At 37.4% G+C, this 27,885-nt stretch overlaps 1 protein-coding gene across 1 annotated transcript in view; it reads right to left on the minus strand.

Moving 5' to 3' along the window:
- Positions 1-27,885, minus strand: part of LOC144752361 (butyrophilin subfamily 2 member A2-like) — a 613,785-nt gene that overhangs the window by 257,930 nt on the left and 327,970 nt on the right. Inside the window, exon 5 of the mRNA XM_078640296.1 lies at positions 232-252. Coding sequence (XP_078496422.1) covers positions 232-252 — 21 coding nt within the window. The remainder of the gene's footprint in view (positions 1-231; positions 253-27,885) is intronic.

The following is a 27,885-nucleotide window of genomic DNA, read 5'->3' on the forward strand; positions in this document are numbered from 1 at the left end:
AAAAACCATTTTCAAGGCTTGAACTGGGATAGAGGATTTACTCTGTACAGTGGCAGCAAAATGCCACTGCAAGAGATCATAATTCATCCAATGCTTCTATATTAAAAGATAAATGATAGCACTCACCTTTTTCTGTTTGGAGATTTTCTGTGTAAACAAAAACATTTATTATGAACTCACTAGATTTAGTTTTATAATATCCATTTACCATTGCTCAATTTAAATACATACCTCTTGCTTTAATTAAATCACCTATCAGATAAATATAGAGAAGTAAAGGTTAGTATTGTTTTGAGTATGTGCAATTTATTTCTACATTGCTTGATGGTGAAAGTAACCAGATTAAGGACAACTGACAGAGGGTAGTACTAGCTATATGGAAGGTGTTTCCAAGTGTTCCAAATACTTTTTGGAAAATGTCTGAAATAACATATATCCATAAGATATATCGTTTCGAATAGTCAAAGATAGTTTATGCATTTCAAACTGACCTATCACATTAACATTATTGATGCATTAAAAAAAATCCCTCAATCATTTCGATATTTTTTTTAAAGTTTATTACATCATGTTGCCTAGCACTATTCTGGTTAGGGGTCTTTGAATAGTAATACATGTATTGCAGGTTATAAAAAGGATTAAAAAATATCTAATATACAATATGTTGAAATCTTTAAAATCTCCAAACTATTTTGTTTAAAACCAAAGAATTATTTGGAAATTCATTCTTTCGATATGTTTTTTCAGGTGGCCTATAATAGATTATGAATTTCATAATGAGGATTTCCTGAGATTTTGAAAATGGAGTAGAAGTGTCTAATTACAGTGAAATCACTTGGTAACATTCTTGGGGTTTTCTGCTGCTGTGTGGATTGGGAATTGCCTTTCTTTCTGTGTAGAGCACTTCTGTTTTGTATAAAGGAGACATAGTCTAGTAAATAGCCCCTCTGTAGATCAAAATATAGTTCCCAGCATCATGATGAGCAAATATTGCAAGACAGGAAGTAACAATCTTCAGACAAGATGTGTAACAGAAGTACTCTACCTTGACTGGATGTGTGCTTGCCCTTACCCTTGTTTTAATGCAATTTCACATACCTTTTTCCTTCTGAAGAGTGTCTGAAATAGCAACGAGAAATGTGTTACTTGTGGAGTTTCAATACAGACTGTTGCCAAATTTGAAAGGCAACCATTCAAGAAATGTTCCATGTTTGAATATTTTGACTAATGTGCTATTGTGTAATGCTCTAAATTCAAGCAATTCATAAAAATTAAGTACAAAGTTAAAAATGATGAGAATAAAACTATCACAACACAATCATCATTTGACAATTTGAATTAAACAGTACAATTGTATTTGCTTTTGGAACATTACATGAACAACAACCGTGAGACCAACTCTTCAGCTGTGTAAAAACTTTTCATCTGTGCATAAAAATGGCCTTCATAATATTCAAGAAATACATAACAGAAAAATCATGTTGATGCTTTGCATCACTTTCATTAAGCAAAAGTGGAAAGTTTGATAAATATGAGCCTAAGATGCTATTGAGCTGACTTGAGCTGGGAGAAAATGGCATACTTAAAGTTGGATTGAAATGTAAATCCTGAAATACTTGGCATCAAGTCAGGTAATAAACACAGCAGCATTATGCAATAGCCAAAGGAAGAAGCCAGATTAGGGTTTCAAATTATACCATCCTAGAGGTGGGTGAGTGCCAAATCATTACAAATGTCACTCAGTCTCCGGAGATGCATCATTCACCATGGCCTCTAATCTGAAATAGAGTCACATCCTTCTCATATCTCACCTCCAGGTGCAAGAACTCAGTCCAACTGCCAGCATGAATTAGAAATCCCTTTGGACTGCAATTCATATTTAAAACACTGAGCAGTTCTTCATAATAAGTACTTACTGGGAATAATAAATCCCACAAGATGAGGTCAGGGACACAGTGGAACTCTAACACCTGATTCATTTATGAATATAACATTAAAACCCAGAAAGAATAGGAAATACATTTTTAAATATTTATAATAAACTTCTAACCTAAACCATAAAATATGAGTGGTACTAAAACAGAATATAAAAATAAATACAAAGATGCAATTTATGCATATCGAAAACAGCAAGAAAACTTCTAACATTTTTATTGTGTCTTCATCATCCTAACTGCCTTATGCTTTATTGAGATTTACACTATCTTTGCTTAAGCAGTAAATAGTAAATTGTGCCTGTGATTCTAGGCTGATTCACCGAACATGCTTATGATATATTTATAAAATAGAAAGTTAGCTATTTGCTGTCATGAATAAGAGGCATGTAGGAGAATGGAACATGAACTCTGACAGCTGTAATGTATTTCCCCCATGTGTCATCTCCAACTGAGAATTGGGCTACACAGGGGATTAAAATTTGCCTCTATAGCTATGCCTCAAAGGCTATCACTTTCTATGATCTGATATCTCATATTCTATTGTATACTACTTACTTTTTTTTTGTAAGCAATTACAGGATTTTAAGATATTAAAGCAAGAATTGAACAAGACAAGAATGGCAGGAAATGTGCCAACTTATTCATTTTTAGTGCGAGTGTTCCCAGACACCCAGCCTCTAATTAAGGTGCCCCTTTTGAACCTAAATCACTCCTTCAATCACTCAGTGAAGTACCCCTGTGCCCCCCTAGGAAATCGCTCCCTTAAACATCCTTTGTACATTTGGTGCCATGACTCGGATTAGCAGCACCGGCAGACAGGAGACAGCTTGGACCGGGAGGACGCAGACTAAACACTTGTGCCTCCTTTCTGACTGAACCACTGAGAACAGCGCTCGGGTAAGTTTATGATTGCTGCCTGATATGCGTGTGTCCTTTTGGTAACAGTTTTTGAGAGGAGCGCTTGTGAGGCGCTTGTGAGGCATCTGCGTTTCGTTCCTTTCCGTTTTCTTCTCTATCTTGATGGTCTCGCTAAAAAAAGACATTCTCAAGCTGAGGGATATTGTGTGCGAAGTAGAATTCTGAGCCAGAGAGTGATGTTAGGAAGTTGGGAAGTCACTGACCATGTCATGGCAGGTCACTGACCATGTCATGAGTGATGTAATATGTGACGTCATCAACAGTGCATTGCGGGCGCGCAAGTTATAGTTAGCTGAGCTAACTATAACGGAGGAATTTCAAAGGTTTTGTATGAGAGAATTGTTCAGCTAACTATATGAATTTGCAAGGTTTTTTAAATGCTAATTCCTAACTATAACGTGTGTGAAACCTATGGTTTTTTCAGTGAATTTGCAAGGTTTTTTAAATGCTAATTCCTAACTATAACGTGAGTGAAACCTATGGTTTTTTAAGTGAATTTGCAAGGTTTTTTAAATGGTAATTCCTAACTTTAACGTGTCAGAAACCTACGTTTTTTTCAGTGAATTTCAAAGGTTTTGAAAAAGATAATTTATAAATGTATTAATTATTATTTTTATACTAATTTCTTATATGTTTAATATAAATATGTATATTTATTTTATTTTTTAGATTATATTTCATATTCTTAATATAAAATAATAACAAAACTAATTTGCAAAATATTTTTTGAATTAATTATTGCTTAACTTCGGTTGCAACCGTAACACAGCTGCAGCAATGCTATTGGGGCTCTATGCTCACACTACTGTATCAATCTTTACACCTGCTTCAAACACGTGCAAGGTTTTGACGCAGAATGAGCTCAAAAGTGACTGAATGAAATCTTACACATTTCACTTAGTCACTTTTACGAGACGTTGCTACACCCCCTCCCGCGCAGAAAAGCCTCCTTCTGGCACAGGGCCTTACAATGTAACGCACCTTCTAGATGCTCACATTGTTAATAGCACACACCATGTGACATCTTTTGCACAACCGCTGTGTCACAAAAGTGACGCAACAACTATCTAAGAGAGGCACAAGGGGATTGTAAATCCGCCCCTAACACATACAAATTCACCCAGGCAGTTTCACCAGCAGCGCAAATTGAAGCATAGACTTGTAACATATTTATGTACATATGTTACATTCAATTGCTTCGGAGGTACTACAGTATGCTATAAGTAAACACCTTATAGATTCATGTTGTAGCACTTCCTTATAGTTCTGCATTTTCACATTCTCTATACACTAGTAATGTATTCATTCATTCATTTATGAACTACACATTCATTCTGACAAACGTTTACACACTACCATAGAAATATAGTTCTCTTTGACCAGTGAAGGTAGTTCTAAAAAGAACTGGGTTTTTTTGTCTTTTTAGTTTTGTATTTTTTTTTTATTTTCTCAAAAAAATCCAAGCGGAACAAAATAATGGAAAAAAAAAACTAATATCGAGGACACCAATGATCCTGCATCCTGCGTTTTATCAGGTCCATAGACTGTTCCCTATAACACAAAAGATTACCGCAAGATTATCGCAATGAATGCATACAATTTTAACGTTAGCAAAATCAGGATCAATTTGTGGGTGTGGACTGCTTGCTGAAAATTATGTTCCACCAGTTGATGTGCTTGATGTAGAAGCAGGTGTGTTCTCCTGCAACCTCTCTGCTTGCAGCTAGAGCAAAGTTATTGGGGTGCAAGTTCTTCACGTGTCACACTATATTTGCTGTGCCAGAGGAGTATTTTTTAGATGGATAACCCTTCGAAAGAGTTGTTTGGCAAATATTACAGGTTACTTTTGGAGCATTAGCCTTTTTTGCCCTTCTGGAAAAGTAAAAAACTACCAAATTAGAGCTTCTTTCCTCTTCTTTGGAGGTTCTTCAGGAATGAAATCTCCCTCTGAAGAACTGCTGGAAGATGTGTCTATTGCTCTTATTACGATGATCTTCCTTCTATTTCAGAAAATTCTCAGAAGAAATGCTTCTTCTTAGAAAATCAAAGGTTGAATGATTATAATGGGACGAAACTTTCAACAGTTGCAATAGGAAAAATTATGAACCAATCAAATTTCCTTTTAAAGTCACATGGCTTTGCGTACGCTTATGATGCGCTTACGCAGCTTTTTCGATACCAGTACGCATGATGTTCTACCGCGATTTGTGTAATTGTTTTTAAAAGTAATATATGATTGTTAAAACTGTAAAAAAATATTCACAGTTATCCCAAATAGTTTCTTCCCTTAGTATCTACATTAAATACACAAATATATGTTTTTAACCATGTAGAAACATTGGCGCCTTTCGCGTACAGGTCACCGTACATGACGTCACACGGAAGCTTTCATTACGACGCTTAACAACAAACCATATTCGTACTGTATGCGCGGGTACACGCTGAGTGTGATTAGCAGTACAAACTATATTGCGATCACCGTCTCAGTGACAAATAAGAGCTCAGGGCGTGCTAAGGGGAATGATGAGAAGTGATCACTCATTGGAGATCCGATTCTGGGCCTGCCTCTGTGCACATGATAACACCGCCCCCATCTCTCTCTGTTGGTAATTGTTGGTGCAAACACACACACTTGCACACCCGCCCACACTCCCCAGATGCCACCACCTACCATTCTTGCTATCACTATGGCTAGAAACCAATATATTAGCCAATGGGATGTCCCCCAAGGCCATCATTCTTATACACCGCAAAAATGCTACAAATGATGGCCCTGGGATACGTTTACTCAGCCCACGCATTTCCCATATAATCCGGCCACTCTCTCTTTTACCTGCCTGTGCTGCGGTGACAGACACAGTGTTGTCATCCATTTTACTACAAACTCATAGATCAAGCGGAGGAGGAGTCCTGACACTTGATGTAGTGTCACTGCTGCTGCCGCCCAGCCACAATACCATAGGCGCGGAGGCAGCGGTGCCCCACGCAAAACACCCCAGACCCAGCGAAACCGCAGCCTTTGAAGACACGACAAAGGACGACAGAAGCAAAGGTAAGAGAAACCGTCACAACATCAGCCTACGCTGAAAATTGTATATGCATGATGCTATTTTTTTCTCCATCATATGGCTCTCCTACCCCTCAATGGTTTTAGCTTGTATGCACATAGTATAAAACTTTCTTTCTGCGTTACGAGGTCCTATAAACCTCTAATTTTATAAATTATGCGTGCATACATTTCTGCGTCGTAATTTCATACTACGCCACGTGTTTAGGCCTCTATCGTTATAAATTGAGCGTCCATTATGTCCTTTAATTTCTGCGTCACGAAGCCGTCCCAGGCAGGCCTCCATTACTATTGATCTTCCTTTGTTGATCCTAATATTTCCTTCTGTCTTACGGAGCACTCCCACGCCTTTTTTTATAAATGTAGCTTGAATTTCTGTATCGTATTTTTGAAGTGTCACGTACTTTACAATGCGTTCTTTTTATTGTATGTTCATAATAGTATTCTTTAATGCATCACGTGCCCCTCCTACCCCTCAATGCTTTAAATTGTATGTACATACTATACAAGTTTCTTTCTGGAACACGACATCCTATACACCTCTAATTTTAGAAATTATTCGTGCATACATTTTAGGGTCATATTTCTGTACTACGCCACGTGCTTAGGCCTCTATTGTTATTAATTGAGCGTCCATGATGGTTTTCTTTTCTGCGTCACAAGGCCGTCCCAGGCAGGCCCGGACTGGTCGTTGCGACCACTGGGCAATCCCCCGGTGCGTCGCAAAAGTGGGGGCCGGTTTTGGGCCCCTGGGGGCGATTTTGTTACAGAGCCGTTTTTGCAGCATAGCTACAAAATCGGCCCTGTAACAAAATTGGCCGAAAACCGGCCCCGGCAAACAGCTCGGTCGCAGCCCCATCTCCACTTCCCAGGGGGTGGGGGGGTGAAGGGGTGGGCGAGCACTTTGCCAGGGCCAGTTTTGGTTCCCAGTCCGGCCCTGGTCCCAGGCCTCCATTCCTATTGATCTTCCTTTGTTGATCCTAATACTTCCTTCTGTCTTACGGAGCAGTCCCACGCCTTTTTTTATAAATTTAGCTTCCATGAATTTCTATATTGTATTTTTGAAGTGTGTCACATACTTTACAATGCGTTCTTTTTATTGTATGTTCATAATAGTATTCTTTAATGCATCTCGTGCCCCTCCTACCCCTCAATGCTCTTAAATTGTATGTACATACTATAAAAGTTTCTTTCTGCCACACGAGATCCTATACACCTCTAATTTTATAAATTATTCGTGCATACACTTCAGGGTCATATTTCTGTATTACGCCCCGTGCTTAGGCCTCTATTGTTATTAATTGAGCGTCCATGATGGTTTTCTTTTCTGCGTCACGAGGCCGTCCCAGGCAGGCCCGGACTGGTCATTGCGGGCACTGGGCAATCCCCGGGTGCGCCGCAAAGGTGGGGGCCGGTTTAGGGCCCCTGGGGGGCGATATTGTAACAGGGCTGTTTTTGCAGCATAGCTACTAAATCGGCCCTGTAACAAAATCGTCCGAGAACTGGCCCCGGCAAACAGCTCGGTCGCACCCCAACCCCCTCCCCCTTCCTGGTGGAGGGGGTGGGGGGCGGCGGAGCACTTTGCCACGGCCGGTTTTGGTTTCCACTCCGGCCCTGGTCCCACACCTCCATTCTTATGCATCTTCCTTTGTTGATCCTAATATTTCCTTCTGTCTTACGGAGCACTCCCACGCCTTTTTGTATAAATTGAGCTTCAATGAATTTCTATATCGTATTTTTGAAGTGTGTAACGTACTTTACAATGTGTTCTTTTTATTGTATGTTCATAATAGTATTCTTTAATGCATCACGTGCCCCTCCAACCCCTGAATGCTTTTAAATTGTATGCACATAGTATAAAAGTTTCTTTCTGCCCCACGCGATCCTATACACCGCTAATTTTATAAATTATTTGTGCATACACTTCAGGGTCATATTTCTGTACTACGCCACGTGCTTAGGCCTCTATTGTTATTAATTGAGCGTCCATGATGGTTTTCTTTTCTGCGTCACAACGCCGTCCCAGGCAGGCCCGGACTGGTCATTGAGGGCACTGGGCAATCCCCGGGTGCGCCGCAAAGGTGGGGGCCGGTTTAGGGCCCCTGGGGGCCGATTTAAATCTTTCTTTCTGTGTCACGAAGTCCTCCAGACCTGTATTTTTATAAATTCTGCATACATAAATTTCGGTTTTCGCTCCTAATTCTCCCATTAGTTTTAATATTTATTACAGCGTCGCGTGACACTCCCAAGCCTGTATTACTTTTCGAAGAGTTGTAAGTCTGAACAAATGTAATTGGCAGCCACAGCTCGTAATATACATCTTTTTTACATTTACAGTCTGTTGAAAAGTATTGTGGTGTCTGCAACGAAAAAGCTTCAGCAACTTATACAGAAAACCTTATGGTAAGGATCTTTTCGGGTTTCCTCCACTATCATAGAAAGCTAGCTATTCACCGTCAGGGATTCCTATAGCCCGACGCATAGAACATATTATTTCAGGTCAAGGACAATAATTTGTCACCTGTATATTGTGTCCTTGGCACATGTAGGCCCAACTCCCAGCAGCACAAACCCTATGGCTGCCAGTTAGCAGTACCACATAATGGATCATAGAAGGGCACTGTCTACAGTTAACGTAATATGTTTGTAAATATGTTAATGCTCTTCAAACATGTATTTACAGTTCATTAATTGAATGCATTTATTACTCGTGCGCGCACTCTAAGTAAATGTTCTAACCTTTGAGTGCACAACTGTCAGTGCCTGCAGTATACAAAACCGTGCATCTCTGAAACACGTCTCACCCACGTATCTTATTAGAAACTCTTGCACCTTTCAATATTCAGCATCATATATTTATTAGGGTCAGTGGCATCAAGATTTTACATGTATTTTGTCCTTGAAACAAGTAGTCCCAGGCACTTCAACACAAATACTTCACCTGCCAATTTACAGTAAAACGTTATGGAGCAGAAATGCAAAGTGTCTGCTGCCGGGGTAATATTTGTGTCCATATTTTAATGACCTTCAAACTAGTACAACGTTGATGCAGTCATTATTATTAGTTAGTGACTGTTCCACATAAATGTTGTGAGCTCAGACTGCACTACTGACAGTTTTTGTAGTAAAAAAGTGTACACACATTTCCAAAGTTTAGCACTATGAGGCTATGTATACTACTCCCAGAATGCTCTACGATTTGATGCAAAAAATTTGCAGAAGCTTAAAAGCAAGTTTGATAATACTTTGCTTTCAAAATAAAATGTTCATAAAAAAGAAAAAACAGAAAAAAAAATATTGTGCTAAGTTACTAGAACATTTCGGTTACCATTGTTTTGCAGTATCATTTAATAACGTGTTAATCCATGCTAGTATTTCCCAATAATATTCATTATGGAAAATCTCTGTAACTAGTTTCAATAAGACTATGGGAACCAAAATTCAACAAGCATTGCAAAACCCAGTAGGTCTGAAATTAAAGTTCACCTTTTTACTTTTTTCATTGTGTGACTCTTTTTGCCATCGTATTTGTAAAACGTTATTCGCATAAAAGCTGCTGAGCCCTCACTATTATAAAAAACTTTGGCAAAAGCAAAAAATATTTTTAGTTTTAAAAATCACAAACTTCCACAGTAGTCAGTGGCACTCAACAAAACTACTTTGTGTGCCGATATGCTCCTTGTAAAACAGCATAATCCTTTGACTCACAGTGAAGCCCCCGGACTGGTCGTGGCGGGCACTGGGCAATCCCCCGGTGCGCCGCAAAGGTGGGGGCCGGTTTTGGGCCCCTGGGGGCCGATTTTGTTACAGGGCCGTTTTTGCAACATAGCTACAAAATCGGTCCTGTAACAAAATCGGCCGAAAACCAGCCCCGGCGAACAGCTCGGTCGCACCCTCAACCCCCCCATTCCCGGGGGAGGGGTTTGGGGGGCGGCCAAGCATTTTGCCAGGGCCGGTTTTGGTTCCCACTCCGGCCCTGGTCCGACGCCTCCATTCTTATGCATCTTCCTTTGTTGATCCTAATATTTCCTTCTGTCTTACGGAGCACTCCCACACCTTTTTTTAGAAATTGAGCTTCCATGAATTTCTATATCGTATCTTTGAAGTGTGTAGCGTACTTTACAATGTGTTCTTTTTATTGTATGTTCATAATAGTATTCTTTAATGCATCACGTGCCCCTCCTACCCCTCAATGCTTTTAAATTGTATGTACATAGTATAAATCTTTCTTTCTTTGTCACGAAGTCCTCCAGACCTGTATTTTTATAAATTCTGCATACATAAATTTCGGTTTTCGCTCCTAATTCTCCCATTAGTTTTAATATTTATTACAGCGTCACATGACACTCCCAAGCCTGTATTACTTTTCGATTAGTTGTAAGTCTAAACAAACGTAATTGGCAGCCACAGCTCGTAATATACATCTTTTTTACATTAACAGTCTGTTGAAAAGTATTGTGGTGTCTGCATCGAAAAAGCTTCAGCAACTTATACAGAAAACTTTATGGTAAGGATCTTTTTGGAGTTTCCTCCACTATCAGAGGAAGCTAGCAATCCACTGTCAGGTATGTGAAATTCCTATAGCCCGACGCATAGAACATATTATTTCAGGTCAAGAACAATAATTTGTCACCTGTATATTGTGTCCTTGGCACAAGTAGGCCCAACTCCCAGCAGCACAAACCCTATGGCTGCCAGTTAGCAGTACAACATAATGGATCATAGAAGGGCACTGTCTACAGTTAACGTAATATGTTTGTAAATATGTTAATGCTCTTCAAACATGTATTTATAGTTCATTAATTGAATGCATTTATTACTCGGGCGCGCACTTTAAGTAAATGTTCTAACCTCTGAGTGCACAACTGTCAGTGCCTGCAGTATACAAAACCGCGCAGCTCTGAAACACACCTCACCCACGTATCCTTATTAGAAACTCTTGCACCTTTCAATATTCAGCATCATATATTAGGGTCAGTGCCATCAAGATTTTACATGTATTTTGTCCTTGAAACAAGTAGTCCCAGGCACTTCAACACAAATACTTCACCTGCCAATTCACAGTAAAACATTATGGAGCAGGAATGCAAAGTGTCTGCTGCTGAGGTAATATTTGTGTCCATATTTTAATGACCTTCAAACTAGTACAACATTGATGCAGTCAATATTATTAGTTAGCTCAGACTGCCCTACTGACAGTTTTTGTAGTAAAAAAAGTGTACACACATTTCCAAAGTTTAGCACTATGAGGCTATGTATACTACTCCCAGAATGCTCTACAATTTGCGGCAAAAATTTGCAGGAGCTTAAAAGCAAGTTTGATAATACTTTGCTTTCAAAATAAAATGTTCATAAAAAAGAGAAAACAGAAAAAAAATATTGTGCTAAACTACTATAAAATTTCAGTTTCCATTGTTTTGCCGTATCATTTAAGCAAGTTTGATAATACTTTGCTTTCAAAATAAAATGTTCATAAAAAAGAGAAAACAGAAAAAAAATATTGTGCTAAACTACTATAAAATTTCAGTTTCCATTGTTTTGCCGTATCATTTAATAACGTGTTAATCCATGCTAGTTTTTCCCAAAAATATTCATTATGGAAAATCTCTGTAACTAGTTTCAATAAGTTTATGGGAATCAAAATTCAACAAGCATTGCCAAACACAGTAGGTCTGAAATTAAAGGTCACCTTTTTACTTTTGTTATTGTGTGACTCGTTTTGGCATCGTATTTGTAAAACGTTATTGGCATGAAAGCTGCTGAGCCCTCACTATTATAACAAACTTTGGCAAAAGCAAAAAATATTTTTAGTTTTAAAAATCACAAACTTCCACAGTAGTCAGTGGCACTCAACAAAACTACTTTGTGTGCCGATATGTTCCTTGTAAAACAGCATACTGCTTTGACTCACAGTGAAGCCATCCGATACAAATACAGAGAGAGAAAGAGAGACAAGAGAAACAGCAGAGTGGATGAGAGTGGAGTGGAGAGAGAGAAACAGAGACAGAGATGTAATAAACGCAAAAGTTCACGGTTAATGCCAAAACAAATTAGAGACCCAATTATTCAAGAAAGTCTCAAAAGTGCACCCATGGTATATTTCCTTGCATTAAGTGCAATTATACAGCTTTTGTGAATTCCAAAAAATGCACACAAGTAGGACAAGAAATAGTACTCCTAGAAAATATTTGTGAACTACATTTTAACATGAGCAAATTTGCACATGTAGATTTGCTCATGCAAAAATCTAAATGTTTACAAATTCACTTTTTCTCCAACCCCTTTTTTCCCAACGCAGAAAGAAGGTTGATGTCTGCCATTGTCAGAAAAAAAGCACAACATTCTTCACTATGACAAAAGATTAGAGAAGAGTTGTTGAAAACCCTTCAAACATGGAAGTTACTGGTTTTGCACAGACTCAAAACGCCATTCTGACCCTCGAACTATGTTTACCATGTAAATACATATAAACTTTTTATTTCAAAAAGTTATTCACCTTAAAACAATGCAATATTAATTACAACATACTTTTCACTTTCTTCTCAACAGGCCTAATGTTTCGAATGCAGCAGATGACTCCAAGCAACTGTAAATCATACTTGCCTTTTACTGCCTGTACATAAAATAATGGATTATGTGTCTGCAATATAAACGCGCCTTTTGCATTTAGAATGTAATAATTTAATTTAAAATATTTCATTCTATTGTCTATTCTAACTCTAAAAGGATTGTGCAAATCATAACAGGTTGAAAAAGGTCTCTGAACATTACTTTTTTAAATAATTTGTTACTTTTTTAGATAATTTGGACACAACACTAGACTGCAAGAGTGTCTAAATATAAAACAAATATGTTCAATGTGATCATGTTACTTAAAAACATACTTATCCCCTTTTTATGCTGGACAGTATTGCTTCTAAACACCCTTTCACTGCTTTCAGTGATGTCATTTGAAATGTCACCAGTGATGTCATGAGTGATGCCACTGAGCATGTCATAAGTGATGTAGTATGTGCATTTATTGTGATGAACTTTTGTGTTATGCAAACAGTCTATCAACCTCATCAACAACAAGAAACAAGAGCAGCGCTCTCTTCAATATTACTTATTAGACATTTATCAAGCTTTTTTGTTGTAAAAACTACCCCGTCCGAAAGCAGTTTAAAATATACACACTTGCTAACTTTCTTGGCTGGGGTTATTAATTATTCTAGAATTTCTATGCATTAATTGTGAATAACGTTAGTGTTACGCAAAATAGTATATCAACCTCATCAAAAACAAGAAACAGGACCATCACTGTCCTGAACATTAGTTATTACACATTTATCAAGCTTTTTTGTTCTAAGAACTACCTCATCCAAAGGCAGTGGAAAAATGTGCACACTTGCGTCCTTTCTTGCGTCCTTTCCACTGCACAGTGTGTGTACTTTGTGCACTTGCTTAACTCCTTAGGTGAGATGCCCGTTTCTCAGACTCCCACTGTGGAATCCGACTCGCAGTCTGTAATGCACTTGTTTCCGCATCTGCTACCTTTCTTCCTTTTCACCTTATTCTGCATCCACTACCTGAAACACACCTACCTGCTGACTTTCTTGCTGCCTTTGCCAAATATTATTCTAATTCAAAGTAGAGGCTCTAAAATGGTCCCGGTGTTCTAATTTTCCAGCCCTCCCACCCACAGTGGGAAATTCGAGCACTTACGTTGCTTCCTACCATGTGGTTGCCATTTCTCAGCCTCCCACTATGAAATTCAACGCAGAATCTGTGTAATGAGCTAGCTATCCAAAGATCGACTTCCCTTACAAGTCAGTGGGTGCTTTGTGTGTGTGCATCATTTCCAGTTTTTCACCTTTTACACCTTCCACTCAATCAACACATCATCTACACATAACACACACCAACTTCCTGCCTTTTTTTACCAAGGTTTATCCATTATTCTTGAATTTCATATTGGAATTCAAACTCCTGGCCTTTATTGAGGCTTTTTGCTGTAGCTATTACCCCATCCAAAGTCATTAGAAAATTACCACAATTGCTGCCTATCTTGGCTGCAGTTATCAATTATTGTTCAATTTAATAATCTGATTCAAAGTCAAGGCCCTTAATCAAGCCTTTTTGTTGTAACTACTTCCCCAGCTGAAGGCAGTGGGTAATTTGCACACATGCAACCTTTCCTTTTTTTCACCTAATTCATCTTCCACTCATTCAACACATCATCTACAAGTACACACACACATCTACTTTCGTCCTTTGTTGGCTATGATTAACAACTATACTTCTAATTCATATCCATATTCAAAATGCAAGCCATTTATCAAACCTTTTTCTTATAGCCACTAACCCAGCTGATGCCAGTGGGAAATTTGCACACTTCCTGCCTTTCTTCACCGGGATAATCAAATACTCTTGAACTTCATACACTAATTCAAACTCATGTCCCTTTATCAAACCCTTTTCATGGAGATACTGCACTGCCAGAAGGCAGTGGAAAATTTGCGCACTTCCTGCCATTCATGTATAATACAAAGCTTAACAAACGTCTACCAATATTAAAAAAGAGCCAGTTTGGTCTATGGTTATCAAATCTTCTGTTTCTTATCCAAATTCAAAGTACATACCCTTTATTGAGCCTTCTTGGTAACTACTACTTGAGAATGGCAGTGGATAATTTACACACTTGCAGCCTTTCTTATTTTTCCACATTATTCATCTTCCACTCAATCAACACATTATCTACACGTACACACACCAACTTGCTGCCTTTCTTGGCTATGGTTACCAACTGTTCTTCTAGTTCATAATCCTATTCAAAGTGCAGGCCCTTTATCAAGCCTTTTTGTTGTATCTACTACCCCGACCGAAGGCACTGGGAAATTTCCACGCTTCTTGCCTTTCTTGGCTGGGGTTATCAATTATTCTTCTTGTAATTCAAATTCAAAGTGCATGCCCTTTACTGAACCTTCTTGGTAACTATTACCCGTCAATGGCAGTGGGTAATTTGCGCACTTCCTGCCATTCATGTATAATACAAAACTTAACAAAAGTCTACCAATATTAAAAAAGAGGCAGTATGGTCTATGGTTATCAAATCTTCCGTTTCTTATCCTAATTCAAAGTACAGACCCTTTATTGAGCCTTCTTGGTAACTACTACTTGTGAATGGCAGTGGATAATTTACACACTTTCAGCCTTTCTTATTTTTCCACATTATTCTTCTTCCACTCAATCAACACATTATCTACACGTACACACCCCAACTTGCTGCCTTTCTTGGCTATGGTTATCAACTGTTCTTCTAGTTCATAATTCTATTCAAAGTGCAGGCGCTTTACCGAGCCTTCTTGTTGTATCTACTACCCCGGCCGAAAGCAGTGGGAAATTTGCGCACTTGCTGACTTTCTTGGCTGGGGTTATCAATTACTCTTCTTGTAATTCAAATTGAAAGTGCAGGCCCTTTATTGAGCCTTCTTGATAACTACTACCCGTGAATGGCAGTGGGTAATTTGCACACTTGCGTCCTTTCTTGCGTTCTTTCTACCACCCAGTGTGTGTACTTTGAGCACTTGCTTGCCTCCTTACATGTGAACTTCAATTCAGGTTTCCTTCTACATTAAGGACAAATATACTGTGTCCTCAGATTCTGTTATCTGTGACTAAATAGCATTCTTCGATCTTTGTCCCAACAACTGCCTTCAATCTACACTGCGGACAGAACGGTTGACAACTTCAACTCAACTTTAGAACTAAAACTACCTTCAATATCTGTCCTTACAACAACCTTCAATATATTCTGAGGTCAGTAAAAATTAAACCTTAATAGCAAAAGCTCCACTACTACAGAAAACATAGAATTCATCCTCGCTTTATTTAAGATACAGACTAATGGATTTTATGTCTTCCGATTTTCTAAAAGAATGTCACAAATAGTATTCAACTATAACTGCTCACTAGAGCTTTCAATCTACACTATGGACAGCTCAGTTCACAACTTCAATTCTGCTTTCCTTCTACTTTAAATACAGCATTGCAATCTGCCTTGCTTTCCTTAAGACAGAGACAATTCTCCTGAAGAGGAGTCCGACAAGGATGTATTCTGGACCCTTTTTTGTTTAATTTTTATATTAATGACCTAGATAGCACTCTTCAGGAGGTGGTGGCTGACTGCCCCAGAGTTGGACGTTGGGGCATTCCGGTCCTATTATATGCGGATGACGCAGTCCTCATATCTAGGACCGAAAGAGGCCTTCAAGCCCTTTTAACTGCTTCTTAGTCCTTCATGACAGATAGGGACTTAACGATTAACAATTCTAAATCGTTTATCATGCAGGTAGGTCAGCAACCCAGAAGGAATTTTCTATTCAAAGTGGGAGATGCAACAATTCCCATATCCAACACGTTCTCTTACCTCGGGGTCCTTTTTGACAACAATTTAAACTGGCGCCTGCATGTTCTTAAAAAGAAAGGGGACTTTGCTAGGGTGAATGCATCGATATTTAACTTTGCATCCAAACTGGTGAAAAAGCCTACTGGCGATATGCTGAAATGATATAATGCCAAATCAGTGACTACAGCAGTATATGGCAGTGAAATTTGGGGGTATAATGCGGGAGAGCAACTCCAGATTGTGGAGAATTCATTTTTGAAACGTCTTCTGTGTGTCCCTCCGGGCACACCTAGCTTAGCTGTCCACGAAGAACTAGGGACACAGTATGTCAGTGATATTTTCTCCTTAAGTCCACTGACCTGCTGGTTAAAACTGTGGATAAATCCCGATATCCCTCTTACACACCTAATTGTAAAAGACTGTCTGTCTCAGGATAATGCACTCGCTATACCATGGCTGAAATATCTGAAGACAAGCTTCTTTAGATTAGGGCGTGGTGAGCTTTTTGAAACTCCTGACTGCATTACCAAGAGGGACCCGGAGGCAATAAAACTGGCCTTCCTCATGGAAAGAAAAACTTCGAGGGAAGCAATAGAGATTCAGAAACCGATTGTCAGAAAATATGTTATGTTAAAAACATCCTTACACATTGAGCCTTATTTAATGGGTGCTCTGACCTCATATGAAAATTTTTTATTAACCAGATTTCGGCTGAATCAATTTCATTATTTGCTTATTAGGCCACAAAAAGCCATTTTTATTAAAGAAGCAGCTCCCTGCGGCTGCGACGGGAAGTCGCTGCAGGATATGGTGCATTTTATGTTTTTATGCACATTTTATGAATATCCCCGTAAACGCTATCTGGTGTCACTTTTAACGAAACTGAATTTTCGTCAGATCAGACCAGCTATGATGCATTTACAACTATTACACAGTGACAGTATTCTCCATGTACTTGAATTTTTAAAATCTATTGTAAAGTACACAAATTGTCTGGATTTGTAATGAATTTCTGATGAAATTTTTTCTGAGCTTGTATCTATTGTATTCAGGTAAAATATGTATTCCCTCTTGCTGATGCTAATCTTGTACTTTTGTATCCTGATATGGTTCTTTTTTAAACAATGAATTTTGTATTGCTGTATTCACACTTTTATGGTTTGCACACAAAACTGAAATAAAGTTTAATTGAATTGACAATTCTACTGTGTCCTCAGATTCTGTTATCTGTGATTAAATAGCATTCTTCGATCTTTGGCTCAACAACTACCTTCAATGTACACTGCAAACAGCAGAGTTCACTACTTAAATTCAGTTTTGAATCTAAATTTCTCCTCAGTATCTGTGCTGACAACTGCCTTCGATGTATTCTGCGATCAGTAGAATTGACAACTACATACTAGGAAGAATAAAAGTATAGAAAATCTAGTTGAGAAGGCTTTCGAATTAAAAAAAATATATTTATTTTAGTAATCAATAGAATTAATTCACTAGATAAGCCAATCCATGTAATCAAGGCCAAAAGTAAGTGGAAAAGTATAATTAACAGAAGTAATTTTTCTGAGGTTTTTTTGGGTGAATGGGAACATAGTTCAAGTTCTGAGCCTTTTTTCAATGAAAACAGTTATCTTCACAGTAAGCATTTGTTGCATGCAGTTCACACTAGTGGTCATACTTAGCAGGTTAGAAATGGTTATCCTATTGAGAAAGAGAAAATTGTTCCTAGAAATGCAGAAGAGGTATTAGCTGCTGAACTGTTAAGAAGACGTCCTAAAGCTCCAGTATACACTTGGAATTGCAGTAGTATTTGTATTGTACGGCAAGAATCTATTGATTTTTTTACGCAATTCCTTGCGTAACTTTAGTAAGAAAAGTGTTAAATAAATCTCAGCTAATTAATCTCAAGGCATATCAGCGTGGTACTAATGAATACTGGTAACATCGTCATGGAAAATTTCAATGTATGCTAAGGAACTTACAAACTCCTACATGGTTCATTACTCTAAGCTGTGCTAAACACCCTTGGAATAATTTACTTCAATTTCTTTGAGAAGCAAATCCAAATATACTAAATATTCAATACAAGACACCTGGAGAATTGTTCTCTTTGAATACAGTTAATTATATGTAGGTATTTCAAACATAGACTTGAAGCTATACTGTCTTTTATCCCCAATAAAAAAATCCTCCTCCTGGAAAGGTTTTGCATTTCTTTTGAAGAAAGAAGTGCTCCTCACATACATATACTAAAATGGATCCCACCTACTACTGCACCAAGCATATCCAGTACCGCAGAAGCATACTCAGCAACCAGTCCACACCCACAGATTCTTCCTTATTTCGGTAAAGTTAACATTCTATGCATTTATTGCAATACACTTTTATCTAACGGGGAACACTCTATCGACCTAATAAAATACAGGAAACAGGAGCATCGTTATGCTCAACATTAGTTTTTTGACATTATCTTGTAATTGGTATCAACTACCCCTGCTGAAAGCAGTAATACATTTACACACTTGCTGCCTTTCTTGGCTAGGATTATCAATTATTCTTCAATTGCACATTTTGATTCAAAGTCAAGGCCCTTTATCAAGCCTTTTTGTTATACCTACTACCCCAGCCAAAGCTTAATGCTCCAAAAGTAATCTATAAAATGTACCAAACAACTCTTTCAAGGGGTGACCCATCCTAAAAATACTTCTTTGGCACAGCAAATACAGTACGACACATGAACAACTTGCACCCCACAACTTGCACCCCAACACCTTTGCTCGAGCTGCAACACAAAGATTGCAGGACAACACACTAACTGCTGCACCAAACACATCAATAGCTACAACAACATCTTCAGCAAACAGTCCATACTCACATATTCATCTTGATTTTGCTAAACTTAAATTTCTATGCATTTATTGCGATGATGTTTTGTGTTACGTAAAACAGTCTATCGACCTCATAAAAAACAGGAAACAGGAGCATCACTCTCCTCAACATTAGTCATTAGACATTTATCAAGCCTTTTTGTTGTAACAACTACCCGGCCAACGTCAGTAGCAAATTAGCACATTTGCTGACTTTCTTGACTGGGGTTATCAATTATTGTTCAAATGTATATTCCTATTCAAAGTACAGGCCCTTTATCAAGCCTTTTTATTGTAGCTACTACCCCAGCCAAAAACACTGGGAAATTTCCACACTTGCTGCCTTTCTTGGCTGGAATTATCAATTAGTCTTCAATTTCATCTTCAGATGCAAACTCAACGCCCTTTATCAAACCTTGTTCATCTAGATACTACCCTGGCAGAGGGCACTGGGTAATTCCCACACTTGCAGCCTATCTTACATTTCACATTATTCACCTTCCACTCAATCAAAACATCATCTACATGTAACACATCATCTACACGTACACACACCTACTTGCTACCTTTCTTGACTATAGTTATCAACTATTCTTATATTTCATCTCTATTCAAACTGCGGGCCCTTTATCGAGCATTTTTCATGTAGATACTGCACTGCCAGAAGGAAGTGGGAAATTTACGCACTTATTGCATTTCTTGGCAGGTGTTTGGAACTATTGTTCAATTTCATATTCCTATTGAAACTGCAGTCCCTTTATCAAGCCCGTTTTATTCTATCAACTACCCCGGCCGAAGGCAGTAGGACATTTGAACTCTTGCTGCCTTTCTTGACTGGGGTTATCAATTATTCTTCAATTACATTTTCTGATTCAAAGTCAAGAACCTTTATCGAATGTTTTTATTGTAGCTAATACCCCGGCAAAACAAAGTAGCATATTTTCACACTTGCTGCTTTTCTTCACTGGGGTTGTCAATTATTTAAAAAAAAAAACCTACAAGCTTACCAACAATATTTTCTTTTGGAAGCAAATTTTAAACTAATCGTCTCTGTAAAACTTCTTTGACATGTTCACTCACTTCTCCAATTCCTATTTTTTGTAGAATAATTCCATATTCAGCATCATTTCCTTATTGCATATTTGTAATAACTTCCTTATACTAAAAATATAACCAAATGTTAACATTACCAATGCTACATTACATCATTTACTTATACTACCTATGGAGCATAACAACACATTACAATACCACAAGATATCTGGAGAAGCTTGTTATGAAGACTCTTAAAGAAAATGGAACGTCTCATTATTGATCACATAAGCATGGTATAAAACTTAATGCTTGCCTTTGTGCATTTAAGAATGCTGCAAACTTTTAAAACAGAGTATGACATATTAGTCTTAATTTATTCTAAGGCACAGACAATTATACTATATCCTCAAATTCTGTAGCACCTTCAATATACATTGCAGAAATCAGGGTTCACAACTTCACTTCAGCTTTCCTTTTACATTGAGGAGCACATTGTATTCTTCCTTGCTTTCTTTAAGGCAGAAAGAATTATACTGTGTCCTTAGATTCTATTATCTGTGATTAAATTGCATTCATCGACCTGTGTGTGTGTATTTTCTGCACGAGCTTGCCTGCTTATATATAGTACCCATTTTTCAGACTCCCACTACAGAATCCGACACCCCATCAGTGTAATGGACTGGAAAACTAAACACCCACTTCCCTTAGAAAGAAATCGGTAGCTTGCACATTTTCAGCAATCCTTATTTTTCAACTTATTCATCTTCCACTCAATCAACACATCATCCACACATACACAAAACTACTTGCTGCCTTTCTTCACTGTGGTTATCAACTATTCTTCTATTTCATATCTGTATTCAATGTCTTGAGCCATTTTCATGTAGATACTGCACTGCCAGAAAGAAGTGGGAAATTTGCACACTTACTTCATTTCTTCGTAGGGGCTGTGAACTATTGTTCAATTTTATATTCCTATTCAAACTGCAGTCCCTTTATCAAGCCCTTTTTATTCTATCAACTACCCCAACCGAAGGCAGTAGGAAACCTGAACACTTGCTGCCTTTCTTGGCTGGGGTTATCTATTATTATTCAATGTAATTTTCTAATTCAAAGTCAAGAACCTTTCTCGAATGTTTTTATTGTAGCTAATGCCCCGGCCGAACAAAGTAGGATATTTTCACACTTGCTGCTTTTCTTCACTGGGGTTGTCAATTATTTTAAAAATACCTACAAGCTTACCAACAATATTTTCTTTTAGAAAAAAACTTGAAATAATTGTCTCTGTAAAACTTCTTTGACATGTTCAGTCATTTCTCCAATTCTTATTTCTTGTAGAATAGTTTCATATTCAACATCATTTCCTTATTGTATATTTGTAATACCTTCCTTATACTAAAAATATAACCAAATATTAACATTACCAATGCTACATTACATCATTTACTTATACTACCTATGGAGCATAACAACCAATAATATAAAATACCACAAGATATCTGTAGAACCTTTTTATGAAGACTCTTGAAGAAAATGGAACTTCTCATTATTGATCACATAAGCATGGTATCAAACTTAATGATTGCCTTCGTGCATTTAAGAATGCTGCAAACTCTTAAAACAGAGTATGACATATTTGTCTCAATTTATTTAAGGCACAAACAATTGTACTATGTCCTCAGATTCTGTTAACTGTACAAAATAACATTCATCAATGTTTGTGTCAAGTAGAACCTTCAATATACATTTCAGACATCAGGGTTCACAACTTCACTTTAGTTTTCCTTCTACATTGAGAAAAGCATTGTATTCGTCCCTGCTTTCCTTAAGGCAGAAACAATTATACTGTTTCCTTAGATTCTATTATCTGTCATTAAGTGGCATTCATAGACCTTTGTCTCAATAACTGCCTTCAAACTACACTGCGGACAGAAGGGTTCACAACTTCAACTCAGCTTTAGAACTACTGTTTTCTTCAATATCTGTTCTTACAACAACCTTCAATATACTCTGTGGCCAGTAAAAATTAAAACTTCATAGCAAGAGCTCCACTACTACAGAAAACATTGAATTCAGCCTCACTTTATTTAAGGTAGAGACTAATACATCTTATTTCCTCTGATTTTTTAAAAGAATGTCACAAATACTATTCATCTATAACTGCTCACAAGTGCTTTCAATCTACACTACGGACAGCTCAGTTGACAACTTCAATTCAGCTTTCCTTCTACATTAAAGACACCATTGTATTCAGCTTTACTTTTCTTAAGACAGACACAATTATACTGCGTCCACAGATATTGTTAACTTTAGCAACCTGCACTGACCAATCTTTCTGTCAACAACTACCTTCAATCTAAACTACGGACAGCAGGGTTCACAACTTGAATTCAGCTGCTTTCCTTCTACATTAAGGACAGAATTGAATTAAGCCTTGCTTTACTTAAGGCAGAGACAATTGTACTCGGTCCTCAGATTCTGTTAACTGTTCAAAATATCATTCATCAATATTTGGGTCAACAACTGCTTTCAATCTACACCACAGACAGCACGCTTCACAACTTCAATTCAGTTTTCCTTCTACATTTTGAACACCATTGGACCTACCCATGCTTTATTTAAGGCAGAGACAATTGTACTCCGTCTTCAGATTCTGTTAACTATACAAAATAGCATTCATCAATATTTATATCAATTAGTACCTTCGATCTACATTACAGACAGCGGGGTTCATAACTTTGATTCACCTTTCAATATAAATTTTTCCTCGCTGTATCCTAAGAAATGGGTTCAATCAATTCTCCACTCACTCAAGATGCTTTATTAAGCCTTTCTGATGTAGCTACTACCCCACCCAAACGTAGTTAAAAATGTGCACACTTGCTACCTTACTTACCTAGGGTTAGTAATTATTCTTGAATTTCATGAATATCTTTTATATCAGTTATAGGTTTAGTACAATAACAAAGATCATCTGGCAAGTCCAAAGGAACACTGAATGACAGTCTACACTACAGACAACACAGGTCACAATTTGAACTATTATGTCCCTGAAACATACATTTTTTGACAATGCATTCCATACAAGTTCTATCTTTCATTTCAATCGTGATTACAGATGATACAGTCCACCATTAAATGTACACTGCAGACAGCCGGATTCACAACTTCAATTCAGCTTTCTTTCTACATTAAAGACACCATCGTATTCAGCTTTACTTTCCTTACGACAGACACAATTATACTGCATCCACAGATATTGTTAAATTTCATAACTTGCATTGACCAATCTTTCTGTCAAGAACTACCTTCAATCTACACTACGGACAGCAGGGTTCACAACTTCAATTCAGCTTTCCTTCTACATTAAGGACAGAATTGAATTAAGCCTTGCTTTACTTAAGGCAGAGGCATTCCCTTGTTAGTCCCTCAGGTTTCTTTGTAGAGTCCGGCTCAGCCCTCAGCGCCAGGAAGCCGCTTGGCCACAGTGCGCTTTAGCAAGTACCTTTTTTATTCATTCATTCATTCATTCATTCATTGTACTCGGTCCTCAGATACTTTTAACTGTTCAAAATAGCATTAAAAAATGTTTGTGTCAACAACTGCCTATAATCTACACCACAGACAGCACGCTTCACAACTTCAATTCAGTTTTCCATGTAAATTTCTCCTCACTATGTGTGCTGAGAAGTGCCTTCAATCAATTCAGCAGTCAGTAGACTTCACAAGTAGATACCAAGAACGCCAGCACATTTGCTGTCTTTCTTGTCTAGAGTTATCAATTATTCTTGAATTCTATGAACTTGCTTTATATCACTTATAGGTTTAGTACAATAATAAAATTGTTCCTGTAAATCCAGAAGAACACTGAATGGCAGTCTACACTGCAGACAGCACACGTCACAATTTGAACGAGTATGTCCCTGAAACATACATATTTTGACAATGCATTCCATACAAGTTCTATCTTTCATTTCAATTGTGATTACAGATGATACAGTCCACCATTAAATGTACACTGCAGATAGCCGGATTCACAACTTCAATTCAGCTTTCCTTCTACATTAAATACACCATTGTATTCAGCTTTACTTTCCTTAAGACAGACACAATTATACTGCATCCACAGATATTGTTAACGTTCACAACTTTCATTGACCAATCTTTCTCTCAACAATTACCTTCAATCTACAATACAGAAAGCACGGTTCACAACTTTAATTCAGCTTTCCTTCTACATTAAGGACAGCATTGAATTTAGCCTTGCTTTACTTATCACAGATACAATACTACTCTGTCCTCAGATTCTGTTATCTGTAACTAAATAGCATTCTTCAATCTTTGTCTCAACAACTGCCTTCAATCGTCATTGCAGACAGCTCAGTTCACAACTTGAATTCACATTTCTTTCTACACTAAGGACAGAATTGTATTCAGCCTTGCTTTCCTTAAAGCAGAGACAATTCTACTGTGTCCTCAGATTCAGTTATCTGACACTAAATAGCATTCTATAAAGGGCATTGAGTTTGATTGAAGATATGAAATTCAGGAATAATTGATAACTCCAGTCAAAAAAGGCAGCAAGTAGGTGTGTATATGTGGGGATGATGTGTTGAATAGGTGGAAGATGAAAAAGGTGAAAATTATGAAAGGTAGCAGACGTGCAAACTATGCACTGCCTTGTAAAAGAAGTGGGTGTTTAGTTTTCCAGGCCATTATAGACTGAGTTGGATTCCGTAGTGGGAGCCTGAGAAACTGGCAGTACATCTAAGGAGGGAAGCAACTGTATAAATTACATACACATTACATAGAAAGGGTGCAATTAAGGACGCAAGTGTGCAAATTATGCAGTGCCATTCATCGGTAGTAGTTATGAAGAAGGCTCAATAAAGGGTCTGCACTTTGAATTTGTATTACAAGAAGAATAATTGATAACCGTATCCAAGAAAGGCAGCCATTGTGAGAATGTTGTACTGCCTTCAGCTGGGTTGTAGCTACAACAAAAAGGCTCGATAAAGGGCTTTGATTTTGAATATGATATTAAAGAACAATTGATAACCCCTGCGAAGAAAGGCAGCAAGTGTAAAATCTTCAACTGTATTCTGCCGGGGTTGTATGTAGATTTAAAAGGCTTGTTAAAAAGTCTTGATTTTGAATTAAATGTGAAATTGAAGAGTAATTGATAAGTTCAGCCAAGAAAGGCAGCAAGTAAGTGTGTGGATGATGTGTTCATTGAATGAAAGATGAATAAGGTAAAAAGTAAGAAAGGGTGCAGACGTGCAAAGTAACCATTGTCTAATCAGGGAAGTAGATCATTGGATTCCCAGCTCATTACACAGACTGTGCGTTGGAAGAAAGGATAAAAGTGTGGAAATTACGCACTGCTATTCACAGGAAGTAGTTATGAAGAAGTCTCAATAAAGGACCTGCACTTTGAATTTGTATTACAAGAAGAATAATTGATAACCCCAGGCAAGAAAGGCAGCAAGTGTGCATATTTTTGGTGTCTTCGGCCGGGGTAGTTGTTACAAGGAAAAAGCTCGATAAATGTGCATTGATTAATGCTGAGGATAGAGATGGTCCTGTTTCTTGTTTTTTATGAGGTTGATAGAGTATTTCACATAACACAAAAGTTCATGAGTACCATTTTACAGGCTATTAATGGAGCATTGAGCTTTTTTTGCCCTTTGAGGGAAAGTAAACAACTTGCAAATTAGAGTGTCTTTCTTCTTCTTTGGAGGCTCTTCAAGAATGAAATCTACTTCTGAAGAATAGGTGGAAGATGAGTCCACTGCTGTTACTATGGTGATCTTTATTCTATTTGGCAGGTTCTCAGAACAGATGGTTCTTATTAGAAAGTCAAAGTAGAATGAATAAAAGTTTGTGTAGGATGTGTTATGAAGCAATACAGTACAATAGATACACTTTCTGGCTCTTTTTGGGGTGAATATTCAATTTCTTGTACAAATTTAAGTAGTCGATTTCGTGTTGCAGCAAGAACTAGAGTCAACCAAATTATTCTTCTCGATTTGGAGTAAAGATTTGCAGTTGATAAGCCATCTGAAAATTGATATGCTCCAAAGTGTAACTATATAATTTCTTACTTAGACTCTTCTGGTGGGGAATCTGTCCCCATATTTCCTTCAAATGTCTTTTCTGATTTTAGCTGTAATCTTAAAAGTTTGCCTTTAAAAATTTTATGTATGAATTTGGTAACTCTTTAGGCAAACATTGTTTAAAAAACGAATTGAGTATTGTTACAATTTATCCAACCTTTCGGACATTTTAAATAAACAATGTAATGTCCAGATGTGGCAGAAGGTCCATCATGAAAAATAATAGCAACAGCTACAAAAGTTCTTCCTGATATTGAAGATTGACCACAACTTCATCTTGTTTTTTTTCTTTCTCTACAGTTTGACAATAGATATTCTCAAATGTTCTATTTCTACCTACCACATGCTTTTCAACTACTGGATATTGACCTAAATTGGGTGGATATTCTCTTCTTAACCTATTATACTGTTTCACACAATTTGTATCTGCTCAAATCTTTGTCTCATCACAATCAATCAAGTAGAATGCATATAAAGTTCTGACTTGAGACAAAGGAACATATGCCATACCTTCTTTAAAATGGTACTTCTAATATTCACTAAAGCACAATCTGCACTTAAACCTTGAGATTTATGAATGGTCACCACATATGCAAAAGAAATATCAAACTGTTTTCTGCAGATATACAAATGTTTTACAAGCAAAAAACGAGCTGCACAACGACTAAATTGTTGTACTTCCACCTTTATTTACATAATTAACAAAATCAACAATTTTACCCATTGCTCCATTTCCTAAACCTTTTTCCGCATTCAAATTACGTTGCAAAACTACCCTACAATTTACACGTGCATACAAATTATTTTCTAGAGCAGCAGTTTTACTTATCGCTTTCTCTAAACAATCCAATTTCCTCTTCAACTTTTCACTCAAAATAATACTGGTTCCTTCATGTTCTATTTTATCAATTGCTTCCAATGTTATAATTTTTTCATTTTTCAACTTTAACATTTCTTCATTGAATATAGAACATTCACGCAGTGTTGGCATTAAGCAGATTACAGATTCGTTTTTTGAAATTCTCATGTATGCTATTTTTACAGTTAAGAGAATCTGAAGACAGAATACAATTGTCTTTGCATTAAGGAAAGCAAGGCTGAATACAATGCTGTCCTTAATGTAGAAGGAAAGCAGCTGAATTCAAGTTGCGCACCCAGCTGTCTGCAGTGTAGATTGAAGGCAGTTGTTGACTCAAAGATCGATGAAAGCTATTTTGTCACTGTTTGCATAACCTGAGGACACAGTATAATTGTGTATGCCTTAAAGAAAGCACGGCTGAATACAATACTGTCCTTAATGTAGAAGGAAAGGTGAATTCAAGTTGTGAACTGAGCTGTCTGCAATGAAGATTGAAGGCAGTTGTTGAGACAAAGATTGAAGAATGCTATTTAGTTACAGATAACAGAATCTGAGGACAGAGTAGAATTGTATCTGTGATAAGGAAAAAAATGTTAAATATAATGCTGTCTTTAATGTAGAAGGAAAGTTGAATTGAAGTTGTGAACGCAGCTGTCTGCAGTGTAGATTGAAGGCAGTTGTTGACTCAAAGATTGAAGAATG

This window comes from Lissotriton helveticus, chromosome 5_1, assembly GCF_964261635.1.
Source record: "Lissotriton helveticus chromosome 5_1, aLisHel1.1, whole genome shotgun sequence".
Lineage (NCBI taxonomy): Eukaryota > Metazoa > Chordata > Amphibia > Caudata > Salamandridae > Lissotriton > Lissotriton helveticus.